This window comes from Rhincodon typus, chromosome 5 (assembly GCF_021869965.1).
Source record: "Rhincodon typus isolate 14 chromosome 5, sRhiTyp1.1, whole genome shotgun sequence".
Classification (NCBI taxonomy): domain Eukaryota; kingdom Metazoa; phylum Chordata; class Chondrichthyes; order Orectolobiformes; family Rhincodontidae; genus Rhincodon; species Rhincodon typus.
In genome coordinates, this window is record NC_063336.1 from 14,110,510 (window position 1) to 14,124,160 (window position 13,651).

Here is a 13,651-nt window from a genome sequence, read left to right on the forward strand (position 1 = left end):
CTTATTCTACAACACACCCCATCCACCAGCACCTCTCTCTGAATCTCCTTATGGCCTTCTTCACAGTTCATTGAAAGAATGGCTATTCATTACAAATAGGTCCCTTGCCACCCATCACTACTGAAGTGAAAGTGTTAACTGTTTATATACATTTCACCAGATACCCTAACCAAATCCCACTATCATCTAACCACATCTTGCTCCCTTTACCTTTGAAACCTTCTCTACTTTTGAACATGTCATTTTGTTCCACTAATGCTTAATTTTTCCATTGACCAAAAATGTACATGACCAGAACCTGAAAGTGTACGGTGGCTCCATTGCTCTCTAGGCTTATTGTTTATAAGAGCCAGTGAGCCACCAGTCACCAACTCTGGCCACTCTCCCCATTTCCATTTGGAATCAATGGGACGCATAGCCATTTTGACTGAGACTCTGCTGTCATTCCCAGTTTCAGGCCTGATCCCTTTAATCTGGCATCATAGAATAATATAGCACAAAAGGAAGCTAACAACATGTATGTGAAACATCACATGCTTTAATCAGAGCTAAGCATTTCCACACCCAAACATCCTGCCACATCCAGTTGTGACCGGTGATAGACAATTAAATAACCCACTGGAAGGGAAGGCATCTTTAGCCAGAATTGCTGAGTGGATGATCCACCTTGGATCCCTGAACTACCCTGAACTACCTGTTGCCTGCTACTTCAATGCACCACCCTGCTCCCTGGGCAACATCTCTGTCTCTGGCTTGCTACAGTGTTCCAGTGAAGCCCAACGCAAGCTGGAGGAACAACACCTCATTTTCTGCTTGGGGACCCTACAGCCCTCCAGACTCAATATTGAGTTCAATAATTTTAGGGCCCAAACTCTCCCATGTGCCAGCCCCCCACCCCACACACCAGGCCTTGTTACCACATAGCCTGCCATTACACACCCTCTGTTGTTAGTCACTAACAGTCCCCATTAACAACTATTCACCCTCCCAGCCTGATTGATAGCAACTCCTTTGTCTGTCCAACTGTCTTTCTCTCTCTTCGGACTCTATCCTATCGTTTACTCCCTACCCCACCCACCTCCCTATTTTCTGCATATAAACTGACATTTTCCCAGCCACCATCAGTTCTGAGGAAGGGTCACCGGACCCGAAACGTTAACTCTGTTTTCTCCGTCACAGATGCTGCCAGACCTGCTGAGCTTTTCCAGCAACTTTGTTTTTGTTCCTGATTTACAGCATCCACAGTTCTTTTGGTTTTTATTTTGATCCACCTTGGTCTCCTCCAGCTGTCCTCAGAACCGCAGATGATAGTCTTCAACTCAATTTGATTCCCTTTGTGTGATATCAAGGAACTGCTGAAGATATGGGAAATTGCCTTGGTACAGTCAACATGCCATGAATGCAAAGTTTGCCCCACATTTAGCTTCAAGTATTATTAACAATGAGGAATAGACTGCTGGGGCAGAAATTGACTCAATTAAATTTGTCCTGCCTTTTCTAGACAGGACATACCTGGACAATGTTCCATACAATCAGATATAGCGTTGCAGCAGGGGGCAAGTTATTTCAGTTGGTTGGACAACTGCTGAGTGGCACCAACATCACAGGTTCAATTCCTGCTCCAGCTGAGGTTACCATAAAAGTCCTGCTTTCTCAACCTCACCCCTCACTTGAGGTTTGGTGACCTTCAGGTTTAATCTCCCACTAATTACCTCTCTCTAATGAGAGAACGGGACTATCATTACTGTTCCTTTAATGTTATAGCAATATTGATTTCATTGACTATAATGTGCTTTAAATGACTTTGTAAAATACGCTACATAAATGCAAGTGTTTCTTTGAGGCTTCAAACCAGTAACGTAGTGCTATAATTGCATTAGTTGTTTATAATTGTGATTGTGCAATCATTAGAGAAAATAAATATTGAATTGCTTTACAATGTGCATTAAGCAACTTATCGCATCATGCATTTAAAGAGTTATTCTCTCTCATAATCAGTGATTTATTGGTAGGTAAACCAGGATGGTCATAAAAACCAGGAGGAGAATGGGGAGACAAAGGTGCCTCTTGATATAAAGCAGCCCTAAGTGGTGAGTGATCACTCAACACATTCTGAGGTGAGAAGCTGCCTGGTTTCTGAGTGATGCAAATCCAAACAATGAAATGCCAGACCGCAAGCGTGTTGATTTTAACTCTTTCTCTGCAATTAATACAAGGTAGGGCTTTACTGAGCTATTTTGATGTTAAGTTTAATAATGTTTAATCTATAAATGCTTGCATTTTTTGGTAAATCCATGAAGAGGAATCCTTGATTCAGAGTGCATTAGACTGCAGAAAGCCTTCCCGTGAGGAGGCTAACATTAATGCATTTAAGGGTTGCTAGATAAACACACAAGGGAGGGAGGAATAAGGGGATACATTGGGGTAAGCTGTGCGCAGTGGAAGGAGGTTCAGTAGAATACAAACACCAGTATCCTTCCCAAAATCCACAAACCTGACTGCCCGGGTTGACCCATTGTTTCCGCCTGCTCCTGCCCCACCGAACTTATCTCCAACTATCTCAACTCCATTTTCTCCCCCTTGGTCCAGGAACTCCCTACCTACGTCCATGACACCACCCACGCCCTCCACCTCCACCAAAACTTCCAATTCCACGGTCCCCAACACCTCATCCTTACCATGGACGTCCAGTCCCTATACACCTGCATTCCCCATGCAGATGGCCTAAAGGCCCTCCGCTTCTTCCTGTCCTGCAGGCCCGACCATTCCCCCTCCACTGACACCCTCATCCGCTTAGCCGAACTTGTCCTCACCCTTAACAACTTATCTTTCAATTCCTCCCACTTCCTACAGACACAGGGGGTGGCCATGGGTACCCGCATGGGCCCAAGCTATGCCTGCCTCTTTGTAGGTTACGTGGAACAATCCCTCTTCCGTACCTACACCGGCCCTAAACCCCACCTCTTCCTCCATTACATTGATGACTATATCGGCGCCGCCTCGTGCTCCCACTGTTATCTCAGATTCTCCAGCATCTGCAGTTCCTACTACCTCTGAACCAGTATGGATCTTTTGGGTTGCGTGGCTGGTTTTGGCTCTAGATCCTGTGTATTTCAATGTAGCATCGCAAAGAATGAAATGATTATTTTTTAAATAATGGCAGAAAATGCTGGAGAAACGCAGTGCTGCCAGACCTGCTAAGTTTCTCCAGCACTTCCTGTTTTTATTTCAGGCCTCCAGCATCCGCAGTATTTTGCTCCTATTTTACTGTTATTGTATTTAGCCTTTGCCAAAATCTCGATTTCCTTCATATCGATTTCATTCGGATCCCCACTGAAAGCCTTTGGCTGAACCAGTCCCTTCATAAACTCAGCATCCTGAACTTCATTTCTCTTTATTCTTGTATGGGTATCACTGGCAAGGCCAGCATTTGTTGCCTATCTATACTTGCCTTTAATTTGAGTGGCCTGCCAAGGCCACTTCAGTTAATTGCTGTGGGTGTAGTCACATCCAGACCAGGTAAAGATGGCAGATTTCCTTCCCTAAAGAATGTTACTGAACCACGTGGATTTTTTTCTCGACAAATGATGACAGTTGTCATGGTCACCATAACCAAAACTCCTACAGTGTTAGGCTGGGGCACTGGATAACTAGTTTAGCTCCTTCCAGCTCTCCATTCCATCATCTAAGACCATCCTCCAGACGCTCCATGATGCTGCCTATTTCTACCTCTGCCTTAGCCGATCCACTGTCAGTTGAGGCTCAGTTGGTAGCAGCCACACTTCTGAGTTGCAAGGCTCTGGAATTGAGACCTGCTCCAGGGTTTGAACTGAAAAGTCAAAGCCAACACAGTGCTGAAGGACTGTTATAATGTCAGAGGGGCTAAAGTGCCACCTTTTGAATGAGAATTAAACTGAAGCCCTAAGTGTCTGCTTATGGCACTATTTCAAGTCAGAACAAAAGGGTCATCCTTGGTGTCCTGGCCTCTATTTAACCTTTAATCAACATCAAGAATGGATTAGCTGGTCATTATCACATTTCAGTTTGTGGCGGTTTTCAGGGTACAAATTAGCTGCTGCGTTTCCTACATTACAGTAATAATTGCACTTCAGAAGTATCACATTGTCTTTGAAGTGACCAATGAAAAGTTCTATATGAATATAAATATTCCCTTTATCATTTCATTGAAATCCTCATCCATGTTTTTGTGACCTACTGATTTGACTATTCCAATGCTCTTTAACTATCAAGAACATTTGGAAAATAAAATTGGCAAAGATAGCCGCAAGGAAGAATTCACAGACTATATTAAGAACAGTTTCCTAGAACTACATTCTATGGATTCGGGATTGGGCTATTTTAGATCTGGCGATGTGGAATGAAACAGGCTTAATCGATGTTCTCAGCATCTCCTTGAAGCAACAGTGACCATAACATTGTAGAATTTGGCACTCAGTTTGAGAGTGAGAAATTTGGGTTAGAGACAACTGTACTAAATGTAAATGAAGTTACATATATAGGGATGAGGACAGAGTTGGCTGGAGTGGACTGCGAGTCATGTTTAGTGGAAAAGAAAGTTTGGGAACCATGGCAGATGTTTAAGAAAATAATTCATGGCTCACAGCAAAGACAGATTCCAGTGAGGAAGGAGAATTCTAGGATTGTGCTAAACCAACCATGGTTGACCAGACAAGGATAGCATGAGAGAAACAAATGTTCAATGAGGCAAAAATTAGTGGTAATTCAGAGGATTTGTCAAGTCTTAAAAGCTAAGAAAAGGTGACCCAAATAAAGAGGCCTAAAATAAACCATGAGTGCAAACTAGCAAGTAATATTTTAAAAAATAGACAGTAAGAGGTTCTTCAAATATATAAATAGGAAAATAGAGACAAGATGGAATGGGGGTGGGGAAATATTAAGGGTAAACCAGGAATGAGCAGAGAATTGGACCAAAGGGCCTGTTTCTGTGCTGTATTACTCTATGACTTTAAATACTTTGCATTAGTCTTCATGGTAGAGGATATTAATAGCATTCCAAACATACTAAATAATGAAGGGACTAAAGTTATGGAGGAAATAAACACAAAAACAATCACTAGAGAAGCTGTACTCGGGAAACTAATGGGGCTACAAGTCCCTGGATCTAAAGAGTAGCACCCTGACATTTTAAAAAAGTAGCTACAGAGATAAGGGATGCACAGGTAGTTATCTTCACAGAATCCTTACATAGTAATATTTAGGCTTCAGTACCTCTTTCAGCTGAGTACAGGCCTGCGGAGACTGTTCAGTTTGTTCTGCCTCTCTGGGCTGCTCCTGGGTTTTGGAGGTATCTTTCCAATCTGTAACCTCATTTCCCCATAGAAGGCCAACCGCTTGCAAGGGCAACTTCAATTACATCCAACATCTTTAAACCTGGAACAAGTTCACCATTTAAGTAAGTCCCCATCAATAGCATCTTAACTTTTGACTGTCATTTTGGAGTTAATCATGTTTCTATGTAGGAAATCTTCAATTACCCCCTGCTATTGGAGTTGTTTAATCTCTTCTCCAGGTTTCTTGGAACACTAGGAACCATTTTCTCCTTCAGAGAATTGGAGTCATACAGCACAGAAACACACCCTGAGGTCCAACTCGTCCATGTCAAATATGTTTTCTAAACAAAACTAGTCCTAATTGCCTGCATTTGGCTCATATCCCTCCAAGCCTTTCCTTTCCATATACCTGCTCAACTGTCTTTTAAATGTTGTAATTGTACCTGCATCTAACACGTCCTCTGGTAGCTCTTCCATATACGCACTATCCTCTGTGTGAAAAATTTCCCACTTTTAAATCTTTCTTCTCTCACCATGAACCTATGTCCTCTAATTCTGGACTCCCCTACCCTGGGGAGAAAACCTTGGCTATTCACCTTATCTATGCCCCACATGATTTTATAAATGTCTATATGGTCACCCTTCAGCCTCCTACACTCCAGGGAAGAAAGTCCCTATCTCCCTATGTAACTCAAACTCTCCAGTCTCAGTAACATCCTTATAAATCTTTTCTGCACCCTTTCCAGCTTAATAACATCCTTCCTATAGCAAGGCAACCAGAACTGTAGACAGTACTCCAAAAGTGGCCTCAGCAATGTAGCCAAATTATATAGATTATATAACCAAAACACAATGCCCCATCTCCTATACTCAATGGTCTGAGCAATGAAGGCAAGTGTGCCAATCGCCTTCTTTACCAAGTCCTGGCGTGCTTCTGTGTCTTTCTTTGTATTTCCAGTTAGTGTGACTATTTTGTGTGACTACAGACTTAGGCTTCACAGAAATTCTGTTGGTTGCTTTTCTCAGAGCCAGCAATTTTCTTTACTATGACCTGGTTTGCTACAATTAAGGCAGACCAGCATGGTCCTGCATTACTGCTTTTGATTTTCTTCCATTTGAAAGTTAAGGATGGTTTCTCTCCCATTTTCCATGATTCTTTGTCCCTTTAAGATGCATTTCCTTTCCCTCTGTCTTCCTTCTCCTTTCCTCTACTGATATTCTGAAGGATCCTGAGGGACAGGATTGACATGCATTTGGAAAGCCAAGGACTGATTAGGGATGGTCAACATGGCTTTATGCATGGGAAATCGTGCCTCACTAACATGATTGAGTTTTTTCAAGAAGTGGTGAAGAAGATTGATGAAGGCAGAATGGTGTTCGGTATCTATATGGAGTTCAGCAAGGTAGGCCAGTTAGCAAGATTTGATCACATGGAAAGCTAGCCATTTGGATACAAAATTAGCTTGAATGTTGGAGACAGAGGGTGGTGGTGGAGGGTTGTTTTTCAGAACAGATGCCTGTGACCAGCAGTGTTCCGCAAGGATCGGTGCTGGATCCACTGCCTTTTGTCATTTATATAAATGATCTGGATGTGAACATAGGAGGTATGGTTAGTAAGTTTGCAGATGACACCAAAGTTGGAAGTGTAGTGGACAGTGAAGAAGGTTATCTCAGAGTACAATGGGGCCTTGATTAGATGGGCCCATGGGCCGAGGAGTGGCTGATGGAGTTTGATTTAGATAAATGTGAGGTGTTGCATTTTGGAAAGGCAAATCGGGGCAGGACTTATACACTTAATGGCAGGGCCCAAGGGAATATTGCCAAGCAAAGAGACCTTGAGGTGCAGCTTCATAGTTACTTGAAGGTAGAGTCACAGGTAGACAGGGTAGTGAAGGAGGCAACAATAGATATGAAGCTGGATAAGCACAGCAGGTCAGACAGCATCCAAGGAGCAGGAAAGTCAATGTTTCAGTTCGAAATCCTCATCAGGACTGAGGGGAGGGGACCCCAGAAGTAAATAGAGGGAAGGGGTTGGGTCTGGGGAGGATGCAGGTAGGAGGTTATTGTGATTGGTCAGTGGGAAAGGTGGAGCAGATAGGTGAGTAGGGAGATGGACAGGTTAGGTCAGGTCAGGGAGGTGAGAAGGAGGGGGAAGGCTAGACATGAGATAAGGCTGGGGTTGGAGGGATTTTGATACTGGTGAAATCAATATTGAGGCCATTGGGCTGTAAGCTCCCAAGGCGAAATATCAGGTGGTGTTCCCCCAGATTACATTTGGCCTCATTCTGACAGTGGAGGAGGCCAAGGATGGACATGTCGCCAAGGGAATAGGAGGGGGAATTAAAATGGATGGTAACCACAAAGTCGGGTTGGTTGTTGTGTGCAGAGCACAGATGTTGCTCTCTCTGCCGGATATGGAAGGATTGTTTGGGCCTTGGACGGAGGTGAGAGGGGTGGTGTAGGAGCAGGCATTGCACCTCTTGCGGTTGCAGGGAAAGGTATCGGGTGTGGTGGAGGAATTGGTGTGGAATGTAGACATAAACTGGAGGAACAACACCTGATATTTCGCCTTGGGAGCTTACAGCCCAATGGCCTCAATATTGACTTCACCAGCTTCAAAATCCCTCCACCCCAGCCTTATCCCAGGTCCAGCCCTCCCCCTCTTGTCCTGACCTAACCTTCCTACTCACCTATCCGCTCCACCCTTCCCAAGTGACCAATCACAATAACCTCCTACCTGCATCCACCTATCACCATCCCACCTCCCCTTCCCCAGCAACCCCCCCACCGGCCATTTACTCTGGGCTCCCCTCCCCCTCCCCAGTCCTGACGAAGGGTTCCAGCCTTTCCTGTTCCGCAGATGCTTTCTGATCTGCTGAGCTTTTCCAGCTTCACATCTATTGACTCTGGCTTCCAGCATCTGCAGTCCATACTGTTTCCAAGTAGTGAAGGAGGTGTTTGTAACTCTTGCCTTTATTGGTCAGTACATTGAGTACAGGAGTTGGGATCTCAAGTTGTGCTGTACATTGGTTAGGCCACCTTTGGAATACTGCGTTCAATTGTGGTTTCCCTGCTATAGGTAAGATGTTATGGAGTGGGGAGGTCAGAGGGAGCATTGGTGGAGTTTCTAACAAAGCAGCTTCCCACCAGTACTGCAATATAAAACAGATATTCTGATTGCTGTATTGTATGAGAACGTAACATGTTCATACTTAAAATTCATAGTACTTTTTAACACAAAATATTGACTCATTTATGTTGCTTTAAGAGGGTTATTGTTGTATTACAAACAATTCTGTGCCTATTGCAGTTACAAACTTTGTTACACCGACATGGAAAAGCCCTCAATCCCAGAGAAAACTTAATCCAAGACTTAATCCAATCTTTATTTAAGAGAAGCACCACCAGTTACAACATTATCTTGTTTCTTAACCATAATCCAACCTAAACCTGTGTGATAACATTAGATTAAACAGTGAAGTAATGTCTTTGTGTCATCTTGCTGATTTCATTCAGTTTACATGAACTGTTATAGCATGTAGTGAGATAATAGGGCTGAATCTTACATTTCCTTGGCTAAGTACAAGTTGGGAAGATGCACAAGTTAGATATCCTCTTCCCGCAGGACCAGTCAGCTGGGTGGCTGATTTGCAAAACAGAGTAACACCAATGTCGTTGGTTCAATTCCTCCTCAGCTGAATGAATCTCCTTCTCAACCTCTTTCCCCACCTTGAGGCATGGTGATTCTCAGGTTAAACCACCATCACTCATCTCTTTCTCTCTCTGTCTCTGAATGAGACAGCAATCCTATGATAAACTAAAACTAGCATTTTTTAAATCACACCAAAGGCAAAATGGCTACTTTGTTAATTTCAAATGAGCCATTGTTCCACTTGGCAAATAAGTCAATTATGTTGATGTCCTTTTCTATCTCTTGTTCTCCCAGAAGCTTGGATGTCTCTCACATTTATAAGGAGCCATTATGTTGTCCAAGGGTCAATTACTTCTAAATGTCATCGTTTAAGATAGACGCTGAGATAACTCAGTGCAATTGGCTTTAAACTAGCCCAATGCAACGTCTGCTGTCACTACCATCTTGAAAGAATTTTTGAAACTTAATTTTCTTTTAACCAAGATATAGATTTTAAAGCAGAAAGGTTCATTTAACAGTCCTTAATAAATCTGTAATTTCAAAACTGCACAGTATGATAAAGATTTATAACATATTATTTTTACTCGGCAACTTGGTTTCTAAAGTAAGGGTAAATGGGTTTTTGGATTTCAGTTCTGTAAAGATGACAGTTTCTTTCGAAAAAAAGGTCAGAAATTCATTTTTTAATAAATTAGTCTGAATAGTATTCCTAAGAAAACAAACATTTCCAAAAAAGGAAGATGACTAGACAAGCAATCTGATGAGATAATTGCTGAAATTTTTACTAATTTGAGATTTATGACTCAGAGAGAAACAGATAGAGGAGATCCACCAGCCGGTCCAAATCAGAAAAAGAAGAAATTTGGCACGCTTGCCTTCATTGCTCAGACCTTTGTGTATAGGATTTGGGAAGTAATATTGATGTTTCCAGGACATTGGTGAGGCTTCTTCTGGAATACTGTGCCCAGTTCTGGGTCACCCAGTTATAGGAAGGATATTCTTAACATGGAGAGGGTTCAGATGAGATTTACCAGGATGTTGCCGAGTGTGGAAGGTTTGAGTTATAAAGAAAGGCTGGATAGGCTGGGACTTTTTTTCACTGGAGCGTAGGAAATTGAGAGGCGACCTCATAGAAATTTATAAAATAATGAGGGGTATATATAGAGTTGATGGTAGTTGTCTTTTTCCTAGGGTGGGGGATTTCAAGATTAGGGGGCACATTTTTAAGGTGAGAGGGGAGAGATTTAAAAAAGACATGAGAGGCAAATTTTTTACACAGAAGGTGGTTCGAGTGTGGAATGAACTTCCTGAGGAAGTGGTGGATGCAGATACAATCGCAACATTTAAAAGACATTCGTATAAGTTGATGACTGGGAAATGTTTGGAGGGATATGGGCCAGGAGCAGGCAGGTTGGACTAGTTTAGTTTGGGATTATATTCAGCATGGACTGGTTGGACCGAAGGGTCTGTTTCTGTGCTGTATGATTCTATGACTGTAATAGTTATTAACTTGAAAGGGTGCAGAAACATTTACAAGGATATTAGCTGGCAATCTCTATCTTGCTCTTTCTCCTCCCATTCCTCCCTTTCATTCCAGGCTTGTCTTTATAGCTGCGCCCTTTCTTTTTGAAATTGTTTCTCTCGGTCTTTTTCCTTGGCTTTAAACTCCAGCCTCAGTTCCAGTTCATTTTCATCACTAGTTGAGTCAAAGGACCCGGTCTGGTTCTATTTTAATTTCTGAAAGGAGTTGGAGGGTTTGTTAATGCAGTTAGATGGTGGGACAAGGCTTGTATAAACCCTGGCTTAGACCAAATGACCTGTTTGCATCATCAATGTTGTCTGCAAGAATTAATGGTGGTTTTAATGGAGGAGAACATTCACAAATTGCCTAGTGACTGGTGTTTCTGCCTCAGGTAAACAGAATACTTAAGATGCTGTAACCGGCAACGTTGAAATTGACACTAATGCAACTGGAGTTTGGAAAGCGCTATAAGTGATTGTTCATTTTAAATGTGGGGATTTTCATTGGTTGTATCTTTATAGTCGCTCCACCAAACTAGCGTGGAGCAATGCGGGATCCAAAAATGCCCCTGTGAGTTTTGGGTGGCATGGTGGCTCAGTGGTTAGCACTGCTGCCTCACAACACGAGGGACCTGGGTTTAATTCCTGCCTTGGGTGACCTTCTGTGTAGAGTTTGCATGTTTTCCCCGTGTCCAGGTATCCACTGGGTGCTCTGGTTTCCTCTCACAGTTCAAAGATGTGCCATGTCCCATAGAGTCCAGGAATGTGCCGGCAGGGTAGATAAGCCATGGGAAATGCAAATTACAGAGATATGGTGGGGTGGAGGAGGATGGGCTGGCTTTGGGTGGGCTGCTCTTTGGAGTGTGGTGCACACTCAATGGGCTGAATGGCCTCTTTCCACACTGTAGGGATCCTATGATAACAAGGAACAGCATAAAGCTGTCCAAACTCCTTGTATTGGCAAATTCTTTCATTGTACAGATCTAGCACCTTTCCCACATCCCTAAATCTATTTTTGTGCCCCACTACTCCGCTTGGAAGATTAACATAAACACAGTTCGTTCCTTAATTTATCTCTTAGAATTTCTTCCCGGATTCTGTTGTAAGTTGACTTTTTTGCTCACTTTTGCTGACGTACGTCAGTCCAATGTTTCTGACTGGGAATAAGTTTAAGCATCAGTTTGCAATGGAGCCACTGATCACAGCCAAGTATCTCCCCACAGGCTTAGCAGAGGACCTGGCTGAGGGGAAACATCTGAGCAACAAGGAGAATAGCACCAACCCACTGGCTGATGGAGAGGTAAGAATGTAACTGGAAATGGAGCAGTTTGAAGGCTTTTGGGCTCAGGATGTGAATTCAATTGCTGACCAAAGTTTTGCCATTAGTCCTGACATGAATGGCATGGCCCATCCAAAAAGGCTGTCAGGAAGTTTGTGCGGGAACTTGCCACTCGATAATTAAAATCCAGCCCCCAACACCACAATTCTCCAAAAGCACCAATAGACCTCACGGTCAGGCTGTTCAATTTGTAAAATGTGGCACATAAGGTTCAATTCCATTGACGTTCGTTTAAGACTTGCCCCATTCTGGATTATCTGTGGGTCAGTGGGTAACACTACTGCCTCCTTAGGTAGAAGGCAGTGAGTTCGAGTCCTGTGCCAGAGATTTCTGAATATTTCCACCTTGATTGGCATGTCACTACAATAAGAGGGAGCGCCACACTGTGCTGGTAGTGACGCAAAATCCCATGTCGATGTTTCTCCCTCAGCCAATCCCATTTGAAACACAAACTACCAGATGATATATCTCAACACTCCCTGTGGGATCTTGACATGTGCAAACTGACTGCTGCAATACAACAGAGCCTCCTCCTCAAAAATAACTTCAATAGTTCTGAAGTGTTTTGCCATGCCCCGAGGATGTGTAAATAAAAGTGCTTTCTTTCTGAGGTGGATAAAGTAAATGCTGTTGTTTCATGCATGTGAAGGGCAGGCAGTGGGATTGAGCAGTGCGTTTGACACAGCACTTTGTGATTGACCCCACTAATCATTAATGTCCCAGCGCCTGCATTTCATTCCTGTGTGTAATCTCCGGATGTAAGGTCCCTCTCTTTCATTATCTCAACTTGACAAACAGATAGAAATGAGGCATCTGGAATTAGTTACAGTGATTTAGGCTGCTTGAAACTGGACCTCCACACTCAAAGTGAAGGGTTGCTGTCGCTCAGAGTGTCCCTTTGTTCTTCGGAACCTCTTTTGAGGAATGTGGACAGTTTAGTTACTGAACAGCATTCCAGTGGTCACTTACTCATTATCCAATTCATTCCCATTCTGATCCGATTCCCACACATAGCAACAGCTCTCTGATCAGGTACACACACATGCACACACCCACACACACGTATACAGACACACACCCACACACACGTATACAGACACACACACACACACACATTTACACACATATGTGCATACGCACACATACAGACGCAGACACAGATGCACACACAAAACATGCACACACACACACATTGACAAAGTCATTCACCTGTATGAGGTTGGACAGGTTTGTTAATAGGTTATAGTGCCTGATGGTGTCCTCCAGGACAGGACTCACTAATTAATAACTGGGAAGCCAGTTCCTGACTGATTACTTTGCCAATCTTAGCTCAAAAGATGCTAAGACTAATTGTGAGTTCCACTGAGATTGGCTGACCGGAGGCCAGAAACTGAGTCCATAACCTCTCTGCGTGCATTGAATAAGTGGGTTCTTCATTGGACAGCACCATTAGCAGTATGGAGAGGGAGTTACTCAGTGTGAGTCTTGTTCCATGATTGGACTCAATGAATTTTGTTCTAGGAGGTAGCTGTACCCCTGCCTCTATATCTTTATTATGTTGGTGGCGTGCTGATATGACAGGGTCTAACCTTTTCTCTTGTAGAGCTTTAAGGGCCGTTGGGTTGGTTGCAGTGAAGAGATATTTTCCAACTCGCCTTCAGACTCAGGTACGTGTAAGAGGGAGTGACAGGAAGCAAATGGAATAGACTTGAGAAGCTGAGGGGATTGTTCTCCATCGAATGGAGGGAATCGTAGAATCCCGACAGTATGTAAAGAGGTCATTCAGCCCATTGAGTCCACACCAACCCTCTGAAGAGCATCCCACCC

The 13,651-nt window shown here is 43.3% G+C and overlaps 1 protein-coding gene across 1 annotated transcript in view; it reads left to right on the top strand.

The window, feature by feature from the left end:
• The first annotated feature begins 2,117 nt into the window (after window positions 1-2,117).
• plb1 (phospholipase B1) overlaps window positions 2,118-13,651 on the top strand; it is a 197,092-nt gene continuing 185,558 nt past the window's right edge. Inside the window, exons 1-3 of the mRNA XM_048596672.1 lie at window positions 2,118-2,216; window positions 11,709-11,785; window positions 13,428-13,491. Of these exons, the coding sequence (XP_048452629.1) occupies window positions 2,144-2,216; window positions 11,709-11,785; window positions 13,428-13,491 (214 nt within the window). The 5' untranslated portion in view covers window positions 2,118-2,143. The remainder of the gene's footprint in view (window positions 2,217-11,708; window positions 11,786-13,427; window positions 13,492-13,651) is intronic.